This window comes from Chelonoidis abingdonii, chromosome 5 (genome assembly GCF_003597395.2).
Source record: "Chelonoidis abingdonii isolate Lonesome George chromosome 5, CheloAbing_2.0, whole genome shotgun sequence".
In the NCBI taxonomy this organism is placed as follows: domain Eukaryota; kingdom Metazoa; phylum Chordata; order Testudines; family Testudinidae; genus Chelonoidis; species Chelonoidis abingdonii.
Genome location: NC_133773.1, coordinates 41168005 through 41193376, shown reverse-complemented (window position 1 = coordinate 41193376; position 25372 = coordinate 41168005). Strand labels below are relative to the sequence as shown.

Here is a 25372-nt window from a genome sequence, read left to right as displayed (position 1 = left end):
GCGACTTAGCCACGCCCCCTGGTCGCTTCCGCTTTGCTCTGGTAGCCGGAAGCAGCAGCTGCGGAGGAGGGGAGCGATGGAGGCAGAGGGGCCGGAGCAGCGGCAGGGCGGCCGGGAGCCGGAGCCGGCCACAGCGAATGGCGATTGCAGCCGCCCCCTGTCCCTCTCCGGACAGTCCTACTGGCTCGACGTGTGGCTCTTCGTCCTCTTCGACCTGGCGCTGCTCGTCTTCGTCTATCTGCTGCCCTGAGCCTGCGGGTGAGTGAGACCCGACCCGGCCCCCCCACCGACTCCCCAGTCTGTGTCCTGCGGTAAAAGCCCGGGGCTCTCCGCTGCACCCCCCACCTCGGCGGCAGCCCCGTGAGGGAAGCAGGGCCCAGCGCAGCTGGCAGTAGCGTGTATCTGGGGTTGAAGTGCTCGGTGCCTCTGGCTGCCTTTCCATGGAAAGTGGCGCCAGAGCGGTTCAGGTGTGGCCGGGAAGGAGGCGAGGGGACAGTATGTTGCTTTGCCCAGGTTAAAAATAATTCTATTCTGGCTATCTGTTGGGGAAGCCCAGGCGCGGCCATGCTTTGGAGCAGGGACTCAAACGTTAGCCCACGGCTGCCTGCTGTCGGGGCTCTGCCTTTGACTGTTTCTGTGAAAATTCACTCGTGTTATAAACTTTTGAAACACTAGGTTCCACACGCTCAGCAGAGGCTTATTAGCAGCTTGCAGCTAAGAACTGGGAAAGTTCTGAGTATGGGTCACGCTGGTGCTGACGAGGAGTTTCCTTGCAGTGGTCGTTCTAGGCTGCCCCGCGCTATTGTGGGGCCAGGTCCGGGCACCAGAACCGAGAGTTGGGAGCAGGGGCGGCTCCAGGCCCCAGCACGCTAAGCCGCGGGGGGCGCTCTGCCAGTCGCCGGGAGGGCACGCCGGCGGGAGGTCCACCGGAGCCGCGGGACCGGCGACCGGCAAAGCGCCCCCGCGGCTTCCCGCTCTGCTTGGGGCGGCGAAATGTCTAGAGCCGCCCCTGGTTGGGAGACTGCCTCTTTGTGCTCTCAGTGCCCTCCTGCTATGCCCTGCAGACTACCTGATTTAGAAACAAAAGCCAGGTTTGCAGGGGTCAGAGCCAGTAGGGGAGAGATTAGGGAACACAGGCCAGGATTTGGAGAGGCTGGACAGGGTAATCAATATGAGAAGTGTGAGCAGTGGAGACTGGGTCTAAGTGAAGAGAAGGGGTCTAAGAACCAGGATGGGGAACAGGTGGGACTAGAGTTGAGAGGTTGGAGGGAAACAGGGCAGGAAGGGGTCAAAATTGTGTATGAGGGGAAGTAGGGAAAGGGGTGTGCTCAAGCACACCCCTCTCCAAAGCCTGCAATGGAGTCCAAAACTCTCCATTCCTCTGCTGTCAGTGTCCATGCAAGTGGCAAAGTCTAAGTAGAGGATGACAGCCTATCAGTTACTCTGTTAGCTCAAGTGGCAGAGGCCTGTGCAGTGAATCTAAATGTCTCAACCCTGTTGATGACCCATGTGCATGTCAGTGTGAAGCCACATGATGGAAACTGCAATTGTTTTGATTGCTTTTTTAAATAAAACCTTGGAAATGACACACTCTATATAAAGAGTATTACTGAGGATGCAAACTGAACAATGGGAATATAATATTAAATAGTTGCTCATTAAGTGCACACTACCCAACCTGTGCACTGAATGAGCCAGGAATTCAGTGGGAAGAAATATGTTTCATAGGCCCAAGGGTTCTGAATTAAGGTTGTCTTAATTCTGGCATTTCCTAACTAGACTGCTTGGCTTTTCAACCTTTATGTTGAAACATATGTTTAAAACAAATAAAAGGAAGTTCTTCATGCAGTGCACAGTCAACTTGTGGAACTCCTTAACTGAAGAGGCTGTGAAGGCTAGGACTATAACAGCATTTGAGAGAACTGGATAAATTCATGGTGGTGAAGTCCATAAATGGCTATTAGCCTGGATGGGTAAGGAAGGGGTGTCCCTAGCCCCTCTCGTCAGAGGATGGAGATGAATGGCAGGAGAGAGATCACTTGATCATTGCCTGTTAGGTTCACTCCCTCTGGGGCACCTGGCATTGGCCACTGTTGGTAGATGGACCTTTGGTCTGACCCAGTACAGCTGTTCTTATGTTCTTCTAACATACATTTTGGTTGTGTGTACATACTTATACCTACCATCATCTATCCCTTCTTTCCCAATAAAACCCCTTGCAGTTTCCATCTAGGCAATTGCTCATGAGATTCCCAACTTGCACTACTATATATATACCTGTGACAGGATGCTTAGCTTATCTTAAACTGCAAAGCATCTACTTACATCTGTGACTTTGTCAATACAGAGAGTGCCCTTAAAAGGGTAAGTGCAGAAGTTAAACTTCCCATTAGGTATCAGTAATGGTACTATAATGAATCACACTAACAGCAAAGCTGTCCATTGCTAATATACTTTTCCTGAGTGGTTGTCTTGCTCAAATATCATTTCTATTTTAGATTTAGAAAGCATGTAGAAATTCATAAGCCCAAGATATCCAAAATGAGTACAGAGCCTCTGATCATGGCTGGCATCTTGCATTAGAAGGTACAAGGTCAGAGTAAAAATGTCAGTTCTCTCTCTTCATTTCTGTGGGTGGGAAGTGACTAATAAGCCTTATTTAAGTGTTGCTGACTAAAGGAAGGTCCTGTCGCATCTTGATTCTGTTAATGAGAATTGCAATATTTTATACATCTTGCAGGGCTTTTTTTCAAATGGTATCCAACTGTACAAGCATAAAAAAAAAACACTACTCTCTTTGCAAAAGGAATGCTGGCACACACAGAGCCGAACTCTGTGCTTGTGATCTCACTGGCATATTACTGGCTCTGTGCTACCCTACCTTCCGCACCCTTTTTCTAGAATGTGGGAGGACAGAATGAGGTGTGGCTAAAGTGTGCTCTGCTTTTGCAACCTGCTTGGTGTAAGGCTCCTTAGAGAGCTGTTAGAAGTAGTACAAGTTAGGGTAGATTCAGGGCTGCTTTAATTTGTTCCAAGGACCTAATCTGCTCCTAAAGCTCTAGGGCACAAGGAAGCACAACTGGTTTAAAAGAATGCTTCCCTTTTTCAAGGAGAACTGTTGTTGAGCAGAGCACTGGCCCAAGCAAGACTAGAGGTGAGTGGAAATCTGCAACTAGAGCTCTGATTATTTAAAAAGGATGGTGAATAAACCCAAGTTCTGACAAACTGTTCTACCAAAAATAGATCTGAAACCTTTTGAATTTAAAGAGAGGTCTGTCCAGGCAGTTTTCCCATTTACTTTCTCTCCCTTTTCTAGGTCTATTTCTGTTGAGCTTCATACCTGGCAGAAATTAAAACAGTATTAAAACTTGAACTTTCAAGCAGAGATGAGAAGGAAAAATCTATGAAAACAAACATATCAAGCAGCCACAGTGCTTTCACTGATAACATAGCAAATTTCAGATGTTTAAATTTCAAATAAATAGCGGTACTATTGACAGATCCTGATCTAGTTGGTAACAGATGTTAGTGTATTGAAGTCTTTTTTTAAATAGATACATTAGAAACTTTGATAGTTTTATAGCTCAAACAGCACTGGATTGGTATAAAGGTAATTGTCTGATGTTCCTTTCAGTATATTGAAGAAAACAGCACCTAATCTATGGGTATATCTGTGCTACAGCAGTATCATACTATAGATCAGGGGCAGGCAAACTTTTTGGCCTGAGGGCTGCATGGGGTTTCATAAATTGTATGGAGGGCTGGTTAGGGGAGAGGTTGTGGCCTGGCCCCCACCTCCTATCTGCCTCCCTGGGACTCCTGCCCCATCCAACTGCCCTCACTGGGACCCCTGCCCCCTTACTGCGCTGCCTGGAGCATGGTGGCTGGCAGCACTACAGCTTGGCCATGCTGCTGCTGTCACTGCACAGCACAGAGCACCACATCAGGCGGGCTCTGCAGCTGTGCTGCCCCAGGAGCTCACAGCCCTGCCACCCAGGGCATTGCATTGGCAGAGGGGGAGGGAGGACAGCAGGGGAGGGGCTGGGTGCTAGCTTCCTGGGCCAGGAAGGATGGTCCTGCAGGCTGTAGTTTGCCCACTTCTGCTATAGATGCTTCCTATATTGATGGAAGGGGTTTTTCCCTCTATGTAGTTAATCCACCTTTCCAAGAGGCCATAGTTCTAGCCCCCTCTATGCAGGAGATTAGGACCTACTGATGATGCTCAGGGGTGCAACATTTTTCACAGCCTTGAGTGATGAAGTGAGATTGATCTAATTTTTTTTAAAGTGTAGACCAAGGGTAGGCAACCTGTGGCATGTGTGCCAAAGGTGGCGCACAAGCTGATTTTCAATGGCACTCACTGTCCAGGTCCTGGCCACCAGTCCAGGGGACTCTGCACTTTAATTTTAAGTGAAGCTTCTTAAACATTTTTAAAATCTTATTTACTTTACAATAGTTTAGTTATATATTATAGACTTATAGTAAGAGACCTAAAAACATTCAAATGTATTACTGGCATGTGAAACCTTAAATTAGAGTGAATAAATGAAGACTCAGTACACCACTGCTGAAAGGTTGCTGACCCCTGGTGTAGACCTATGCTTATTTCCTTTCTTACTAACCTTATACCACTGAAAATGTAACCTGTCTTTTCCATTCCTCATAGTGGCAACTCCTATTCAAGATGAGGAACCGTATTTATGAAAACATACTTCAGAAGAGGAAGAGTATACATGCAACTGGAAATGAGACTCTGAAACCTGTTAAGCCACTGAGTGCTAGTGATACACATTGATCCATTCATGGATGTAGTGATTTTGAGGGGGTCTGGTTCATTTATAGCCTGTCACTGAAGTAAATGTAAATTGTGCCTTAAGTTAAATTATTTCAAAAGTTTGAGGATACTCTAGCTTCCATAGCAGTAATATGGATTATTCATTTGTCATTTACATAATATTTAGTGTTTGAATAAAGATCAATTGAAAAAATGGAACTTCAGATTGGCTGGATAGCTTCTTCTGTAGAAAAGATAGATGGTGCCTGGTTTCTCCTGAGGTTACTTTTGTGGTTATGACATCCTTTTCTAACCTGGCAAGATCAACTCCCTCTTTCAAACACTTCCATGCAGCTCTATCCCTCTGAGGCTTTTTATAGGAGCTCTGTCTAGAGACAAATAGCCATAATAGTAAGTTTTTACTGGTGTCCTCTTAAATTACCCAGCATGACCCTGCTTATGATGTTGGTTGCTTACTTTCACTATCCTTCCCTACTGGAATAACCTGTAGTGCTGTGGGTACATAGAGCCACATTTTGAAAGGCATCCTCCTCTGTGCTAACCACTATTATCATCTCCTCCTAAAATATCAAGCAGGTTTTGATATCAAAATCCCTTTGTAACTAAGTAAGGCATGTAAAAAGGCAAGCCTGCCTGCTGAAAGCTTGCCTACATTTAAAGGGCTGCACTGGTGAAGATGTGACTTATGCCACAGGGAGGGCTTTTCCTGTTGGCACAGGTACTCCACCTTCCTGAGGCAGTACCCATGTTGATGGGAGAAGGTGGACATTGACAATTTTTTGCACATACAGCAGAACTGATGATTCAAAACATGACAGAATTAACTTTGCAGAGAATAAATATTGAAGTTTCCTACATCTAAGCTTTGTTTTTCCTGTTACACACCACATATTATTGCCTAATGTTTTATTTGAACAGTGATGCTCACAGCTTCACTTAGATAGCTGAGAACTACTCTCAAGCACCACAGATCTTCTGTTAGATGACCAACCTAACTTGCAAATAAGTGGTGTTCCAGCATTGTTTCATCACTTTTAAACCACCTGTGTAAAATAGAGAATAGAGGTAGCAGCCACAAAAGTAGTTAGATAAAAACTGTCTGAACATGCAGAAAAATGCAACTTTGCATGAAAATAAAATTTGAAAGATTGAAATATTACAATACCTGTTAAATGCATTAACATTACAAAATATCTATGTTCTTATACAAATCTATAACCAGGACATTTATAAAAAAAGGCACTCTAGCTAAATCAGTGTCAGATCACACATTAGTTAAATTAAATAAACATAGGGCATGTAGAGTAAAAACTGAAGATGTCAATTATATAATAGTGCACAAATAACTTATCTGGTAAACAGGTCATATACAAAAGATTTTGCCTGGAAAGACAGCTTCAAGGAAAGCAAGGAAAGATCAATGTTCATCTAAGTGACTTCAATGAAGATTGTTGCATTTCAGAACCCCAGAAGAACCTAAGCAGCTATTCTTAAATAAACTCACCAATTATGTTCACTAGCTTTCTGGAAACCAAATTCACTTGTTTGTGTTAGTAATAGGCATTTACATTGTTTCTTTGTATAGAAGTGTGAACGTTTGCTATGAACCTTTAAGAACATTTAAAGTTTGCTCTTGTATAGTATTCAGTGTTGCTGTGCTGTTTAGACATTAAAATGCTGCAATTCCAAATACAAGATTTCTGGAAAAGCTTGACAAGTTCTAGTACTATACGTTTTTTAAATGTCATTTTAATTAAGTAACTGCGTACATTAAGTAATGCCTATCTGGTATGGGTTAAAAATAGCTTTTAAAAATGAACAACAAAAAGATTAACAGTGGGAATCTTCCATGCTCTCACACATCCAAGTGTTTTTAAATCAAGTTTTCTCCCCACCCAATTTTATCCCCTATACAGAATGTAAGGATTTCAGTAGGTTCAATTTCACTTGCATTCACAGCCATACATGTTGAATGTATTTGTTTTAGATGAAAGAATTAATTCTGGAATTGATAGTTAAAAATGCTACTAGGTGATTGAAAAGTATAAAGGGACTGGTTTGAGAGATTTGGTCTGAGGCATATCGTGTTTGCATTATATTAAAAATGACAAATCTTAGGCTGAATTCAAGTTAGGACATTGCTAAAGTAACCATAGCTTCTGTTTTATATTTTGGATAACTTAAAATATACATGACTGTCACCATTTGGTTGAAGCACTGTAATTCACATAGCGAACAAAAACATTTAAACCTGTCTCACCACAGGGCAAGTAGAACATACATATGTAGCATTAAGCTCAGAACTAAAAGGCATTTTACACTTAACTGTAATCAGTACCAGCCTATTTTAAAAATTTAAGCACTTTCCTTTACATTTAAGAAAGCCATGAGCTTCAACTACTCATTCTACACAGTCCTGATTTGGTAGTGTTCATTACAAGTTACATTAGTTATTTCAATGGCCAACAAATGGTACAAAGCATTAACAGATTACAGTGAACCTGAATTCTGAACCTCCCTAAAGGGTGCACATTCAATTAAAAGCCTATCCAAAGGGGGATGTTGATTCACCCATTCACTGAAAATACAGTCTAGAAGTGTTTTGGAGTGGGAGATTGCTACCTGGGGACAAAAAGTTCTGTAACAGTAAGTCAAACTGACTGATCCCATAAATTTGCTCAGGTTTATGTGAGCCACAGTGATGTATTTTCAAGAGGGAAGGTGAAAAGACAGACACATAGTAGGGTTGAATTTGATTTTGCAGCTGTATGCAATCTGATCTGAAGAATAAGGTCTTGAAATATCAATGTACTGCTTCTTAAATTAATCTGTTGTAGCTATGTGACTACTTCATATCCTAAAAAATTACTTTCTACAGCATATTGCAGACTACTATATTAATTTGTAGCTTACATGCTAAATTAAATTTCAGTAATAAGTTAAAGTATCACGGCTTTGCTTGTGGAACACTGACTACAATTTAAGTTAAGAAGCAAACAACAGCTGGATAAAAAAGTGTACAAATATGCAACTGGAGTTTCAGGATAATTTAAAAATCTCAATTCCCTTGTAAAGTTCTGTTTACAGTTCATGTAGACTACACTAATTTGTAAAATCTCATTAAGGCATCATTTTGAGTACTAAAAATCCAATTCTCCGGGTAAACTTGCATTAAAAAAGACACAAAGGAAATTAAGTTAGACTTTCACAGAAGTCAGATGAAGAAATAGGTAACAAATTGTTACTCATTAGGAAAAACGGTTCTATAAAGCAGATAGTTCTGATATGTACCATACTATGTATGGTACTGTGCTTATCAGCATATCACTAGCCAGTTTAAAGGATTACAGGTTAATTTACACCTTTTCTCAGTCTGTGAGCACTAAGCCACAATGTATTAAGTTCTCCAGTAAAATGAACAACTTTTTATTTAGTTAATCTCATGCTGACCGATCTACCTAGGTATTACAAGCACACACTTTTAAGGGGGCAATTTGTAACAGACTTACAAACTCATTCAGCATCATCACATGGAGGTAAACATTGTTAAGGCAAGAAAAATGACAAATCCATGGCCAAAACTTTAGCGCCTTTTCCCCTGCTCACCCAGACTTGCAGAATCATTTAAACAGTCATCTCTTTTAAAAGCATGGCTGACAGAATACCTAAGAATGCAGTGTTGTAGCTGTGTCCATCCCAGGATATTAGAGACACAAAAGTGGGTGAGGTAATTTTATTGGACCAACTTCTGTTGGTAAAGGAAACAAGCTTTTGAGCTCTGGATACCTGTCACCACACATTGAAAAGTCCATGCTTCCTGCCCCCATAAGCAGACCATGTGAAATGCGTTAAGAAAATGGATTTGACAATCTACCTGCTGCAATGTATGCCTTCTATGCTAGGTTTGTATCTCTGTTCAGATGTGGGATGACTAGAATCAAGAGTACCATGGTATACAATGCCCAGGTCTATTCCAGTTGGTGGTAGATGCTTATCTTTGTGGAAGCCACTGTCTGCAAAATACAGCTTGGGTCTTTGATGGTATTTCATCCTGTATGTATCTGTCATGCAGCTATCTACTGAAAAATAGGTTGTCAGAGATACACTATCATTTGCATCAGGAGAACTAACACTTTGTCCTGTGTGCTGAGATCCTTTATTAAATATACTGCCAGATACAGTCTGACAGTCATTAACTGATAACCTAGGTGCGGAATCCAGTTTGTGAATGGTGTGCTCATTCCCCTGAAATGTTTCTTTAAATCTTTCTTCATTTGTAAATGCACCTTCTGATGCAAATTTTGAAGCAATAGCTGTTTGCCTTTCAAAACTTGAAGGATTACTCTGTAACACTTCTGGCAATTTTACATCAGCTGTAGATTCATTTTTTGATCCTAGTGAAACACTCAGAGTATATTTCTTTGGAGGTAAAGGAGGAGGAAGATTTTGGTAAATTACTTCTGGAATCTGAAGATTATTAGTTCTACCAAATGACTGAACAGCATGTTCACCAGATGAGGACAGCTCTGTGTGGGACTGTTCTAACAGAGTCTGCTGAGCTAAAGATGCAAGCCCTGACTTTGATCCAAGAGTTCTTGTATGAGGAGACTGTAGCTGAGATGATGAGAGCAATTCATTGTTGTTCACTCTCTTTCCACACACAACTAAGAGTTCAGTGTTATAAGGGTGAACGGAGCTGTCAGCACTGTACACTGGCATATTGATCTTCTCAAATTTATCTGGATTAAGCCTCTCTGAAGAGCTCTGTTCATCTAACTTGCCGATCTTTGTTTCTCTCTTCATGTGGTCCTTAAAATTTGGCTGTAGAGTCGATGAAGGGAATATTTTCTTGTGTGGCATCTCTGCTCTAAAATATAAACAGGCAGAGGTATTTAGGAACCAGTCACAAGAGATTTCTTCACAAACATTTACACATGCAGTTTTTTTAAAGCATATACCACACCCATAAATCCTAAATACTATGAATATGCATTTTTTTATAATGGTGTTCTTGGAGACACTATTTAAATATCATTAGCATTGATCTGACTGGAGGATTCAGAGACTTATTTAACAAATATTCATTCAGCTCAAAGATATATCAAATCACATCAGATTTTCTTTCATAAGACATTTGAAGAATTAACAAAGCTTTGCAAAAGCTTCATAGATTCATCTCCAATAAGGAAAGCGAAATCTTGCTAAAGCACAGGATAGCGTCAGGTTTGGGTTCTTTTCCTGATCCTACCACGCTGACTTTTGGGCAAGTCAGGTATGTCAAAAATTTGAAAAAATGTCCACTACACTTTTGGTTGCCCAGTTTTACACTCCAGGTCCTGATTTTCAGAAATGCTAGGCACCTGCAGCTCCCACTGACTTCAGTTGGCGCTGTGGATACACCACTTCAGAAAGCCAGATCAAGGTGGTAGGTAACTGGCTACCCCATTTTTAACTACAGTTGTCAGAAGAGAGTTTGACCAATCATTTGTTGTATGAATGCGCAAATTACATCACTTTAAACTCCTGACCTAGTTAAACTGGTTAAATATCAGATAAAGGGCCAGATTATTAAATGCTAGTTAGGTGCCTAAATCCCTTTAAAAATCTAGCCTAAAATTTGGGTCTCTGTTGGCTGATCTTTATAAACATCAGGTTTCCTTGTCTTTTCAAAGAGAAAATATGTCAGCCAAGTCATTTTGACACACAAGCTACAGTATTAAAAGAATGTCTGAAGGCTACGTTTGAAATGCATTTGGATCGATTATATATTCTCTTCCGATCAACAAATGGAGCTCCACATGGACAGTGCATTTCAGATAGGAAAGTTTCACAGTAAAGAAAAGAAATTACCTCTTCAGTGGAGGACTGTGCATCTGCAATTGAGATTCTGAAGGAAAGCTGGTGTGTAGTCTGTAATTAGCTTCCATATTCATTTGGTCTTTCCTCAAGTCTGGAAAAAAATAGCCCAGTTTTACTTTAGTTACACTAACAAAACAACATTATTGTAATTTTGAAAATAACGAACAAAAATAATATGGTCAACAAAACCACTTCCAGTAAAAATCTTCTACACCTTTTTTCATAAGTTAAATTTGTTACACTTCAAAAAAGGTCTTTTTAATAAGAAACGCCCACTAAAATGTCTACATACTGAATAGCTTAATTACTAAAAATATCTCTGTTGTAGCTTCCTACTCAGATTTGAACCTTAGCGTTCATAAACTGAGAAGCTAGCATGAACCCTCTAAGCTTAATAACCAGCTTAGATTTGATATTGCTGCCACCAGCCAAGGATCTCAGGGCTTGGCTCCCTCTCTGGTCTCCCAAAACCTTCTTTGGGGGACCCCAAGACTCAGAAGCCCTGAGTCTTACCACAAAAGGAAATAACCACCCTCCCCTTGTCTTCTCTTTACTTCCTCCCCAGGCTTCCCCTCCGTGGGTTATCCTGGAAGATTACTGTACTTAAACTCCTTGAATTACAAAACAGAGAGGGCAATTTACCTTCCCCCCTCCTCCTTCCCCTGAGGCTGCACAGATTCACCCTCCGTAAATTAACACAAAGAGAATTTCCCTTCCCTTCATTCCTTAGCCTACCCAGAGAAAACTCAAACAGGTCTTAAAAAGAAAGCTTTATATAAAAAGAAAGAAAAACACAAACAGTCTCTGTATCAGGTTGACAATACAGGGTCAATTGCTTAAAAGGAAAAGTGAATAAACAACCTTATTCAAAAAAAGAAATACAATTTAAACATTCCAGCAACTACACACATGTAAATACAAAAAAAAAAACCCCAAAACAATAAAAGCCTATTGTTTTATACCAGTACTTACAACTGGGAAACAGAAGATTAGAAGCTTGAAGATAGAAAGATCCCTCTCATAGCCGAGAGACAGACAAAAGACACAGACCCAAACATTCCCTCCCTGAACTCTGAAAAATCCGGTTTCCTGATTGGTCCTCTGGTCAGGTGTGTGGTTCCCTTTGTTAACCCTTTACAGGTGAAAAAAACATTAACCCTTAGCTATCTGTTTATGACAACCTCCGATCTCTGTTAACATCACATGCTTAAACACCTAGCAAATGATGGACACAGTGCATTTCTAAGATATCGAGATGATGTGGATCCATGGAGGCACAAGGTTAAAGGTTAACTTCAACTCCCAGAAAAGTTGGAAGAACAGGTACTTAATCCTATAGTAGCTGTGTTCAAGATATATTGACTATATATACACACACATACATGCACACACACTATTGGTTTCTATGTCCCCCATGTGCATAAAGTCAGATTCTTTTCACCAGCAATGTCCATTCGGTCCATGCCTGTGCCCTAGATGCTCTCATGTCCCCACCATCCAAGGGCATAAAGGGGGCAGGGCAAGTGCAATTACCCTTAGTTCTTTCACCAATATAGAATCACAGAAAGGTGCACACCACAGTAGCAGAGAAAGGAGAGTCGTTGAATCCACATGGACAACACATTTTGAAGAATCACAACTACTTTAGGTAAGTAATCATTCTTTTTGAGCAATTGTTTACATGAATTCTACTGTTGGTAACTAACAAGCAGTTGTCTGTTTTCTTAAAGAAGGAACTCTAGTATATACCTTCAACAATGACTGCAGGACAGCCCTACCAAACTGGACATCCCAACTGGAAGCCTCTACACCAAGGCGCAGTGTCTTCTAAAGGGTGGGCCAAACTCCACATACCTGCATTCCAGATTGCAGAGAGAGGGACATTCTTCAAAAGGCAACAGAGGATGCATGATTTCCAATAGAATGATCTCTAATGTAGCAAGGTGAATCTAACCTGGTGAACTCATAACATGTCCTTATATAGCTGGAGACTCACTTACATAACCTTTCTGAGGGTATAAGTTCCCCCTTAACTATCAGCAGAGGCCATGACTAGATTGACCATGTTCTTGAATGATTTTGCCTTGTTGATGTACGAAGACAGTTCTCCTTACTACACTAATTGCGTGTGAAGTTTAGCTTCTCCCGGGTTAAATGAGGTTTGAGACAGAAAACTAAGAAGCAAATACATTGGCTGATATGGAACTCAAACCACCTTGAGCAGAAACTTCAGTGATGCCGAAGAGAGACCTTGTGTTTATGAAATCCTGTATAAGGGGGACCTGACATGAAAGCACAAGTTTTCCCTACCCTTCTAGTTAACGTACCAGACACCAGAAAAGCAACTAAAAAGTAGCAACCTATTCCTTGTACCAAAGGTTAGGATGAGAAAAATCAATCCTGCTAATACTGTATTGAGGCCTTTAAGGAATCTTGGCACAGTAGTGTGAGAAAATGTAGTATGGCCCTGAATAGGAGGGTAATGCACTGATACTGTTACTAAATGAACCCTTATGGAACTGAAAAAATTCAGATTGTTTCACAGCTAACAGTCTAATACTGCTGAAACTGGGGATGTCAAGAGAGAAAGCTGGTGCTGAGATGCCCTAATGGAAATCCTCTTCCATTTTGCTTGTAAGTCAGTCTGGTTAAAAAAAGTTTCCTGCTGTAACAGCATGTTCTGAACTTCAGCTGAACAGCTTTTTTCGGTAGATGTCAACCAGCCAGTATCCAGGCTGTTAGATCTAATGAAGCTGTGTTCAGGTATAGGATTAAGCATTGTTCTGCACAACAATATTGGGCAGGGCCAGTTGATCAACAGGGGACCTGTGAGGAGGACAGCTGTGTTGAAAGTTTCATCAGTTGTGAATACAGGAACTGCCTATCCTATGCTAGAACTATCAGAAATGTTCTGTCCTGTGTCTTGATTCGCCCTCCTCAGATCTCTTGGTATCACAGTAAATCAGCAGAAAGGCATACATCAGTCCTGGCATCCAGGAGATGAGAAAGGCATCTGCCAAGGAGCCTGGGCTCAGATGCCTCTCCCCGCCAAACAAAGCATCCGACACTTGTTGGCCTAGTCTGTAGTAGACACATTTCCAGGAATCCTCACTTGCAAAAGTTGCTTCTGTAGAACTGAACATTTAACAGACCACTCCTGGTTGTCTGACAGCTTCCAGCTGAGTTCATCAGCTAAGGTCTTCTAAAGGCTGGGAAGGTGCTGATCCACTAGGTGTGTTCTGAATAAGATCCCACAATTCCAAAGCTACATAGCCTCCCAACAGAAGGGGGATGATCTTGTTCTTCCTTACCTGTTGACATGCATAGGTGTGAAGTTGTCTGTGAGCACTTGTACTGTGGAACCCTGAAGAGCCAGGAATATTTGCATGCCAGGCAGATGGCTCTGAGCTCTAGGACATTTATATGGAGACAGGCTTCTTGAGGAGACCATAGGGCCCTGAATCCAAAGAGGATCTGGAAGAGGTCACTGAATGGAGGAAGTCACCCAACTCCTGGTAACCAGAGGGTAGAGAAGAGTACTTTCTTGCAGACCTGAAGAGGGTCAGTCTTTCCACCAGTTTAACGAGATGACTTTTTCTGGGACCATGACCATCATATGCACATAGGGTCTACTGTAGATACACCGATTTGAACACTTGCATAGAGCATAGGTGAAGTCTGGCAAACCATGTCATACAGGTGCTTGAAACCACATGTCCCAGAATTCAATCATGTTTTCACTGATTTTCTTGGGTGATCTTGAAGTTGGTTGGTAAAATCTATTATTGTTTGGAATCTTTCCTGTGGAAGGTAAACTGTTGGCCTAGATTCACTGCTCTTGCTCCAATAAAAGCTATGCTCTCAGCCATTGTGGATTTCTCTCTGACCGAGATCCAGGAAGACAAAAAGTGTAGGGTTACCTGAATTCAGTTGTTCTTCCTTGAATTAGCTAGTTGAAGTATGGACAGACTTGGATTCCTGCCTTTTTTTTTTTTAATATGTCCTGCCACAATTGCCAAGCCCTTGGTGGCATGGAAAGATTAAAAGGCAGGACCCTGTATTGGTAGTGTAGCAAGGTGGTGTGGTTCCCCATCACCCCAGAGAGGGACGAACCCCTCCTGACACCAGAGTGACCCGAGCCAGCGAGTCCCACGCCTGCCCACCAGAGGTCGTCAAGGCGCAGGACAGGAAGTATAAAACCCCGACCCCAGAGCTCACTCAGGAAGCAAATACTGGAGAGGCCAGATATCTCCGGCCTAGCTCCTGGTTGGGAGACCCTGGCAACCTATGGTAGACCCAAGGACTGGCCTGACCTGCCAATGCCCAACACCAACCAGAGCCTGAGGGAGCTGCCCAGCCTGACCCATACCAGTTACCCAGAGGACCCCAGAGTGCTTGCCCCATGGAGGAGCTGCTCAACCTGCCCCTCACCATTTACCCAGAGGACCCCACGGTGCTTGACCCCTTGGAGGACGCTGTCCAGACCAAGGTACCTCCAGAGGGAAAGTACAGAAGTAACCTGGGGGCAGCCGACCCTAGTCTGGCTGCAACACTGCCAGAGCTTATGTCAGTGTGTTGCTACCAGGATCCCCACTAACTCCACAGCAAGCCTTCTGTCACTGCCAAGATTTCTGAAAATAAGAGGTGGTTGCCATCAGGAAACCAAGACATTAAAAAAAAATCTCTGGTGGTTCTATCAGGCTTTTGACACTGACATCAAATCTGTTGCCTGGGGAAAGCCCCATACTGAAAAGCAAATGAGGAAATGGAATAGGATTGCCTATGGTAGAATCACTCTCCTTCAGCTGATCTTAATTTCTCTTTTGTCTGATAGTAATACTGGGCAGAGGAGTGCTGTCTAAAAGATGGCTACCAGCATTTGCACTTTCTTCTTGGAGCAGAAACCATGGGTCCAAAGAGCAGAAGTCAGGAAAAAAAAGTTTCCTTTATCTTAAGAACCTCATACTCAAAGCCATTCTGCCAAAAATATCTTAAAATGTTGTTCAATAGAAAAAAGTAGAAATTTTGTCTTGAATTCCTTAAGTTTCCACTCCAGGTCAATATATTAAGTTTAGATCCAAAATTAGGATATGGGCATGGAAGAAGTTTAAATTTTTAAAATAAAAATAAGCTAAACACATTTTAGCTTAACAGTTGCTACTAGGTTTACTGTGATTATAGTTAAACTTTCAACATTCAAACTCAGAATTCATATCCCACATATCAATCATTTGGTTCTTATTTTTATCTAGTTATGTTTCCCACATAATTGCTCCTTACTCCCCATAAAATGACTAATGTGAACTGCAGTTCCTAGCTAAACAATTCAGTCAATGATTTTACTGAATTTTGTTTCAGGAGCTGTGAAGTCCCTCCTGAAACAGTTATGTAAATTGGACACAAGGAGGCAGCAGCGATTTGCAAGCAATCACTAGAATGTCACCAGGGCAAGCGTTCAATCACAGCCGCTCACAGACACTGGGAGGTTTGTGCCTTTGGAATTCCAGCTAATTTAAAAATAGATGTGCTATTTTTCTCTTCTGCTGACATGGAGATCCATGCATGGTTAAAACCAGAGAGAGCGCGAGTCTACTGGGGAATTTTGGCTCCAGGTTCTTTGCAAACCTAAATAAGGTAGATGTTAGCATACTGCACAGTAGAAGCCTCAACACCATCATAAAAAACTCAAACAATAAATTAAAGATAATTTTGGCATTTCTCAAATACAAGCCAGTCAGATTTTTGGACTCAACTTCTAACAAACATCTGAATAGATAGTCTTGTTTTAAAAAAAAAAAAGACTACAACAGCCATTCTTCTATCCACTGAATAACCTAACTCCTTCACCTTTTTGGTGGGGTTGGGTGGGGTGAATATATTTCCACATGGTTTAGAAAATATTTTCTATTGTATTGTCAAAATATTGCTAATAAAATATACAAAACCCAACTGTAGTAAACAAAAGGAACTTCATTTTTAGAGTAGATGTAGAACTATTAGTAAGAAGCCAAAGTATAATGACTGGCAGTATTTTCTGTGTGACAAATTAAATGTTAAAGTTTGGGGGGTTATTTGGTTATATATGAAGAATTTACAGAGGGATTAAAATTTGGGAATGAACCTTGGAAAAACTAGACTACAGTATTACTGTTATGGATGTTTAATAACAGAAATGAAATGAAAGACCTTTGTAATTTACAGACATCCACTCTTGTTACATGCCCTCCCTTCACTAGGGCATGCACATCGCACTTACGTACTTTCAGAAATCATTGTTTAAAAAAAGATCTGATAAGGCTTAATTTGGTTGTCAGAATAAGTTTAATCTTGCCCCTGCATGATCCATGTTAGGTTTCACAATGCTTTCACTCTACTCAACCCCCAATTAAAAAGGTTGAAGTATTCTTAATTTTACAAGTAATCCATCTGCACACATTTCATGACTTCTCAGAAGCCTGCAAATTAAATGTTTCCTTACCTCCACTGCATATACACATTGATTTAATAACTAGAATCACCTTCAATGATTTCTACCCTCCCCCGCCACTTTCCCCAGTGGGCACTAGATAGTGGGCAGCATCTTCTCCCTCTCCCATCATACTGCAAAATTAAGCACAAATTATTTTGGGATATTTATTAATTGTTCCTTTGAAGTTAAAAAGAATCAAAAAAAGATCCTGAAAAAAATGGAGGGCCTGATATTGAAACTGGCTATTGAGAGTGCAATTTTAAAATCTCCCTGTATAATTACAGTCCAGAACTTTCCTGTATTAGATTAAAATAGTTCCGCTTGATTTGTGGGAGGGCAGGGGAAAGAATGGAGGAGAGGTAGAGACTATCACTTCTCTCTCCTGGGGCAAGCACCATATTCCACTCTTCTCTGCCTCCCATAGGAGAAGGAAGTAAGGGGAGCCACTGGGCCTCATTCCATCCAGAGGAAGAAAACATTGCTTCTTTACACTTCCAGATTTACATACTCCTGAATGGTTTATTCTCCTCCTTTTCAAGGAAAGAACAGTATGGGGCAGCAGGCCCTAGATTTTGCCCCTAGGGTTCATGAAAACTGTGTGTGGGTTTCAAATAGCAGCCTGGCCGAAAAAAGGGTCAGGACTAAAATAAGAAATTAAAGCACACATGTAGACAGAACAATGGATCAGTGTGTGTGGAGGGGTGTCTTGCAATAACTTTAAAAACTGGATTAAAATTGATGTTTCTTGTAAATATTACCAGTTTTATTTTTTGTGAGGGGCATGGGGAGAAAGATTAAAATCTTGTGCTCTTGTTATTCAAAATTAGAGACTGGGATGTCATTTCACACTTACACTGACATAATTGTTATAAAAACAGGCTTTAAAAAGAATCACATTTCTCATCACTAGACATTTTATCCTCTATTTGACTAGAAGGAAGACTTTAGTCAATTAAATATGGAATAATAAGTCACAACTAAAGCCACTCTAAACAAATATCCTTGTTATTGTTCATGTTTCACATTATGCAGATTAAATGGCTGTACATTTCAGTACACAGATCTGTGAATATAAAACAAGACAGACTGTCATATACATTTACTGTGCCTTTAAAGGCAGTGACTAAATTTCCTTAAAGAAACAAGATTAGTATGTGAAGTTCATTTGGACAAAATTTAAAAGACATTTCTATTTTCTCCTTTGTAAATTTATGTTTGGAATTTTCACTAGGGAAATGAGACATCACATCTCTCCTGAGTAAAAAGGGGAGAAACCCCCGTTTTTACTCAGATAAAGATGTGATGTGACACCTATCCTCAAATGAACTGAAAATTTGAGCCTTGTGTTTGAATTCATTGGGTTTTTTTTCCCCTCAGTTAATAATTCAACAAGATCTCAAACAAATGGTTGTCTGATGCTGTTAAAACAATTGTGTTTACAACAGATGAGACACTATTAGCAGTATAACGTTTTATTTAAAAAGCACTGCCGGCTTTAGTAATGCAAGAAGTTAGTTGTTAATTCCTAAAGAGAAGAGAATTGGGAGTTGAGGACTAAAGATCTGTATTATCAGTTTTACCCTTAACTCACTTCACTCATTTGTAGAATGTGCAGCATTTCTCTTCAAGATCCATGAATAAGAAGGTGCTATGTAGATAGGGAAGTAGCCACAGGGAGCAGAGGAAGCTCAGATGCCCAGAGGTGCCAAAGAATAGGAGGAAGAAGTAGGACAGAGCTCAGGAAAATAGCAAGCACATAGCTGCAGCGCACACAGTCCCTGTGCTGGAACATGGAATACAGGGTGGGCCTGGGTTCTCCTACCAGCCACTGGGGAAGCAGCACCACCTTAGACATAGAATGGAGGACTGCCAGAAAAGGTAGGGGGACAGTTAATCTGGAGGGACTTTGACAGATCCTAGAAGGGAAGGTATTATGATCCAGCTAGAGGGCCAAGTCATGAAGGAGGAGCAACCCGAGTCTCAAAGAAGATGGCTACCCTGAGTCCTAGAGAGTGAGACTGCGACAACAGCTGAGTGACCGCAAGAAGGGGCGTCTGACTAGTGACGAGTTATTCCCCAGGTGAGCCATGAGGAGGCATGCCAGCAGTCTGTAATGAACCCTGTTACAACCTCAAAACCCCATTCTAAGGAGGGCAGCCTCAAGAGTGACAGGGTAATTCCATTCTCTTTTGGTCTTTAGCATTTGCAGTTGTTTTGTGGACACTTATCCGCCAGGATTCAGGTGAAGACTCAACTCCTTCTACATGTCACTAAAAACTTTATGATGGGAAAAGTTTTAGTCATTATGGAGCTTCACTAGCTACAAACATCCAAGATACTCACAAAATATTCCATAACCCTTTATCAATTCTCTGAAGTCCTAACATCCCTGCATGTTGATGACTAACAGAGCCCAAAGAGAGAAGTGTGTGAATATTTCCACATCGCTGCATTTAAAGCATAGTTAACTTTCTATAAACTCATTTCCAGTTCACCTTTTCCATTTAATTCACTAGGATGAAAAAAATATAGAACAAGAGTTGCTTTTATGTGTCATTCACACCCAACCCTGGCAAAATAAATTTGATTAAAATACTGTAATTGATATTAATTTTGCTTATAATCCTCTTGCTTATCTAATAAGTATGGAGTTTGAGACACATTTATTGAAAGTTTACTGCCTCTGTCAGAAGATACAGAATGGATCTAAGGTCAACGAAGAATAACCATATTCCGTTTGGAAATAAACTATCATGATAACATAGGACTCAACAAAAATGTGAAAGTAGGAAGAGAAAAATCCCAGTAATATAATGCAGGTGGTCTACATATTGTGTCAGAGAGGGAGTCATCATGAGTCAATTAATAAGTGCTCTCTCCATTAATTAGCATGGACAGGTGTCCACACTGCAAGAAATTCCATTCAATAGGCTTAGGTAACAAGCTGTCTGTAGGCAAAAGATGGGAAAAGAAAGTAAACTTTCCTCTTACCCACGAAGAAGGTCCCTTCAGCTTAGAAGTCTGAGGAACACTGGCAGAGACAGCCGGAAAGCTTGCATTGCCACTGCTTATGCTATCTCTCCCTTGTAAAATAAAAGGACTTCAGTCTCTTGGGCAGTAAAGCTGACAGCTTTCATGAACACTACATTCACTAATAAATATGAATTACTATGCATGCATCCGACACAGTGGGTATTGACCCACGAAAGCTCATGCTCCAATACGTCTGTTAGTCTATAAGGTGCCACAGGACTCAGCTGCTTTTACATGAATTACTACGTAAGTGCTGTATCAAAACTGATCAGAGTAAACAGCTTTCTGAGATAAGGGTAGGATTTTCAAAAAGTACTCAGCACTTGTCTAACTGGTTTAATTCTGCTATCAATTACAAAGTTAATTCCATGATAAAGATGAGGGCGGGGGAGGGAGAGAAACAAGACAAAACCTGATTTGTCCAAAACCAAATAAGTAGCCAGTGAGAGCTGGATTCTGAACTAGACTGAATTCCATTTTCTGTTCAGGGTACTATTTCTTGTACACCCCATCTCCAAGAGGTTAATACAATAGCTGGTGGGAGACCTTGGCTGGTTTAGTTTGACTACTTATTTTCTTAACTTAATTCAAAAGGCACATGAAGTGCCAGACAGACATCTTTTTGTATATTTTAAGGGACTCAAAATATAATCATTGACCCAATGCAAATTTAAAAAATTCACAAGTTTCTTTAAAAATACAAAGGCATCTCTATTTCCCTCCGCCTCCAATCTGGTTTGTGGTTACGCCTATGTATTTGAGCATATGCCAACCTGATTTGTTCCTTTAACTGCCCTTTATCCCAACATTACTCCCCCAATTGAACCATTAGAATGCACTATACTCATTACTTACAATTTACACTAATTACACTTGCTTTAAAAAGGAACAAATTTGTCGCAACTTGTAAATAACCATTTTGATCTGGAAGGTATATAGATTCTGAATAGTTTAATAGTAAATATTTAGTTATTGAAGAGGAATATTTAGGATTCTATATGCAAAGCTTTCAAATGATGCTGATCTTATGCATTTTGAGGAAATATTTGCCATACAAATATTTTTAAATGTAGTATTTGAACAGTTTATTCAGTAACCTCTGAACAATACCTCAGCAACTGAAAATTTCAAATATGGTTTGGTTACATCTAATTTGCATTAGTTACTGAGGTATCCTTTGATACATTGTCACTAACTTATTCCTATTGCCAGTGAACACCAGTGTCCATTCTCCCACTGATATACTAAGACAATACAACAAAAATTTGTTGTAGCATAAACGTTAAGGGCAAATATATTCTAGGTAATCCACACAATACCTGGCAATTTAAGTTATTCACTTCATGTGACAAGAAAACCAGATTGAAAAAGAATTCATGTATATCCAATAAAGAATTAGAATAAAGGCAGAGAAAAGATTCTGTAGATTTAGATTTAAGGTTAAAAAACAGAAACCACACAAATCAAACAGAAGATTAAAAAAGCAGCTATGTAATTATAAAAATTACTTTAGCAAGTGGCTTTATGTTCATTGCCACCAGCTGACAGACTGATCTGTACAAGTACAGAAAATGTAATTGCTTCACGGGTCATTAGGTTGTGATTTTGGCCGACCTCATACTATTTCCTGTAATATTTATACGCTGAGGCACTTACCAGCTTTATAAAAATCCAGACATTTTAATATGTAAAGGAAGTTGATTTCCTTATTGTATTTCCTCCTAATATTGCTATGTATCTGATGAAAAAAAATGAAAAGCTTCTGAGTGACGTGTACGACTACTTAAGATCGGAGTTAGTACTGAGTTTATACCTAGCCAGGGCCAGCTCTAGGCACCAGCAAACCAAGAAGCACGTGCTTGGGGCGCCATAATTCCAGGGATGGCATTCCAGGGGCTTGGGGCAGCATTCTGGGTTGTTTTTTTGCTTCGGCAGGTGCGCTCTTAGAGATTTTTTTTTTCCTTTCTTCCCCCTGCTAGGGGCAGCAAAAAACCTAGAGCCGGCCCTGTACCCAGCAGAAGACCTATAGTTCTAGAGAAAAAAATTCCTGAATGGGATCCAAGGAATTTAAAAAGATTTAACACAAAAAAAAAAAAAAAAAGAAGTTATACATTCTCATCCTCATAATAGAGACACACTTATAATGGCTGTCGATTGTTGGCAAGCACTAAAAATGGAGATTTCAACTTAATCAGTGTTAGAGAAAGGTTTGAAAGGAAAACAAAGGAGATGGAACTCTGGGAGTATTTCTAATAAGGGTATATAAGGTAGGCTTGGAAGGACTAGATTTTTATTGGTAAATGTTGATTTCACCTTTGTGACCCAGGAATCTCATGGTGCCAATTGGCAGGGAGCACAGGGGTGCATAAGGGTTACAGGGATCTCCTGGCTCTGGTATTTACTTTACTAGTTCACCAAAGTATATCATGTAAAGTTTCTAATGAAAGCTAGTGTCATAAGAGTCCTCAATGATTATGAAATGCATACATGGATAGTATGCAAGGAGTTATGCATGTATTATACTGAAAATTATGTTCTTAGGTTCTCTGATTTAAGGCTGGTGACCAGTAAAGGTGAGAGACAGGTTTACATTTATCCATCTGTCTACACATAAATTGAGTAATGCAAGATTCACAGTGGACAACCCATTTACAATTTAAGCAGAATGTTGATCAAGTGATTGCAAAAAGTTTCCAGAGGAGAAAAAAGTATATGCAATGAAGGTTATCCTGTCTGCAAGTGCAGACAATGAACTATAACTTTAGAGACAGAAAAAAAAAAAAGAAACTTCTGAATCTTTCCACTGAGACGGCACAACAATGGCATGCTTGTTTCATGAAGGAAGATCACAGCCAAGCCTGACTGTAATACCATGGAAAGATTTTAGGTGAGCTTTTGCTCTGTCTTATGACAGTATCTTTTTTGTTAAGTTTAGCCTCTACTATGCATGTTATGATTTTATTTTATATCTAACCTTGGCTTCCAATATTTCTGCATGCTATCATTTGACTCTGCTCTATGTGACATAAACTTGCTTTCTCTACAAACAAACCTAAGTGCTGTGTGTTAAATGGAGCTGTCTTCTGTGGTATAACTGGTAAGCTGTGATGTACTGTTCCTCTGCAACTGGGAATTCTGTGAGTGTCCAGTGGATCAGGGGCTGGGCACTCCAAGCAGACACTTGGAGGACTTGGGGGTTGGACTGTGCCTATCATTAACCTGTAAAGAAAGAGCAAGGCCTGGAAGGCAGCTCTTGTATTGCCAGAGGATGGTAGCGCTGGGAAACTGATCCACAGCAGGTATAGACAAGGCCTCTTCTTGCTAAGGGCGGGCAGGAGCAAGGTTCCTCACAACCCTGGGTAACCCCAGGAAGCATCCCCCACCCACCCACACCCAAATATTTCCATCAATAACTGAAATTTACAGATAAAGGTGCTGCTTGAGAACTCAGTTTGAATTAAGGATATTTCATTTGAATATTTTGACACATGTTGACAATTTGTTTTAACAGCTATGAAGCTTTAACCTTTTGAATTTCTCTCTCTAATGTCATTGGATAATTACTGTTCTACCTCCACATTGTCTCCCCTCCCTCCCACTCCATGATTTCCCACAACTATGAACATTTAAATCTATAGAAAGTGAAAAGCTCAAAATTTAAAAAATTGAATTCTGGCATGCCTATGTATAGTATACCCAAGTAAGGACAAGTTGTTTGTGTGACCTAGTGACTAGAGCACTGGACTGAGACTCAGAAGACCTGGGATCTACTTCCAGCTCTGCCACTGGTTTGCAGGGTGACCTTCTGCAAGTCACTTCCACTCTCTGTACCTCAGTTTCCCCATCTATAAAGTGCTTGGAGATCTTCCAATGGAAAGCACTGTATGATAGCTAAGTAAACTGTAGAAACAAATGCAGTCTAATCCAGCATGCTGAAAGACATGACTAACCAAAAAATTGCACTAGTGCACTGTAATCTGAATTATGTAACAGCCAACTCAGCTTTACAATGAAACATGATTTAAGTGATAATTCCAGGGTTCAACAAATACCAGTTAATTAACGGAGATGATCATCTTATACGTGGGTATGTGGTGAGCCTCATGACCAGACTGGGATGATAGGGTCTCCCAAGCTTTTCTCTGTTGCACCAAGGGCTCACGGTATGGAGAAGACAAGAGCTACTGTTCCAACATACTTGAGCTGTTGGTTGGTTGTTTTTAAAATCACTTGGTGTGGTTTCTTAACAAATGAGGCTGCCTAACAAAGGAGCTCTCTCGTACAATTTATTAAAAATTATACGTGTTCCTAGAACATGTAACATGGTTACCAAAATACCAAACGGCATCAGTTTAGCCAAGGTTACCAAGTTGTGAGGCGAAGAACTCAAATTATTAAGATTAGTCAGAACACTGAGTAATGGTGAACAGTATTTGAAGAATGAATCAAAATATTGGTATTCATTGTGGAGAAAAAGAAAGCCAGCTTGTCACCAGGAAGACAAGGGAAGGCTATAAATATACAGAATATGTACAGAATGGAAGCAAGGCATCTCTCCATGGGAAAATGGTGGCGCAGTGGGACACATTCCCAGTACTATATAGATTCCATTCAGATTCACCCAAATACAAATTAACTTCACATGTGAACTTGCCCATTTTGCCAATGCAAATCTAAGATTTAGTGATCTAGTACTAAGCAGCAATGGTTGGCACAGTAAGAGAAGGAGAAGTTCACTTTTATTGGTTGGTCAACTCTGCAAAATCTGAACTACCAGTAACTATGCAAAGTCTATCCAGAACCTTTCAACTTTTTACACAGTATTAAAATTTAGTAATTGATAAAACAGCAATTTTGGACAACAGCACATCCAGAGGTTCTTTAGAAAACTTTATAGTAAATATGCAAGTTAAAATTCTCACCATCAAAATAGTTTCTATTCTGCTGGGAGGTAGACTGCAACACATTTTCAGTATATTTGATCAACAGATTCTGGTCACTGAAAAACAAAACAGACCTTGTAGTTTAAAATTTAAATATTAGTGCACGATTACAGTTGCCCATATATGTAAGTATACTATAAACATTTAATTCTTTGTGTGTACAACATATTAATTTGGCTTTACAAACACTAATTTAGGACCTAATCCTCCCTCTCCTTACAAAATTTACAAGTCTTTCTGTTTAAGCAGTATATTCTACAGGTGAGCAGAATA

General features: G+C 40.5%; 1 protein-coding gene and 1 long non-coding RNA gene across 3 annotated transcripts in view; one reads left to right on the top strand and one right to left on the bottom strand.

Annotated features, from left to right (window-relative positions):
• Positions 1-35: 35 nt before the first annotated feature.
• On the top strand, positions 36-6504 carry LOC116814733 (uncharacterized). Its single transcript, XR_004371326.2, has 2 exons — positions 36-258; positions 4667-6504. It is a non-coding gene; the product is annotated as an uncharacterized LOC116814733 (long non-coding RNA).
• Positions 6505-6915: 411 nt separating this feature from the next.
• Positions 6916-25372, bottom strand: part of USP53 (ubiquitin specific peptidase 53) — a 59124-nt gene continuing 40667 nt past the window's right edge. For both annotated transcript variants that reach the window (XM_075066254.1, XM_032762549.2), the window contains 3 exons: positions 25079-25155; positions 10646-10745; positions 6916-9662 (listed from right to left, as the gene is read on the bottom strand). In XM_075066254.1, coding sequence (XP_074922355.1) covers positions 8666-9662; positions 10646-10745; positions 25079-25155 — 1174 coding nt within the window. In that variant the 3' untranslated portion in view covers positions 6916-8665. The remainder of the gene's footprint in view (positions 9663-10645; positions 10746-25078; positions 25156-25372) is intronic.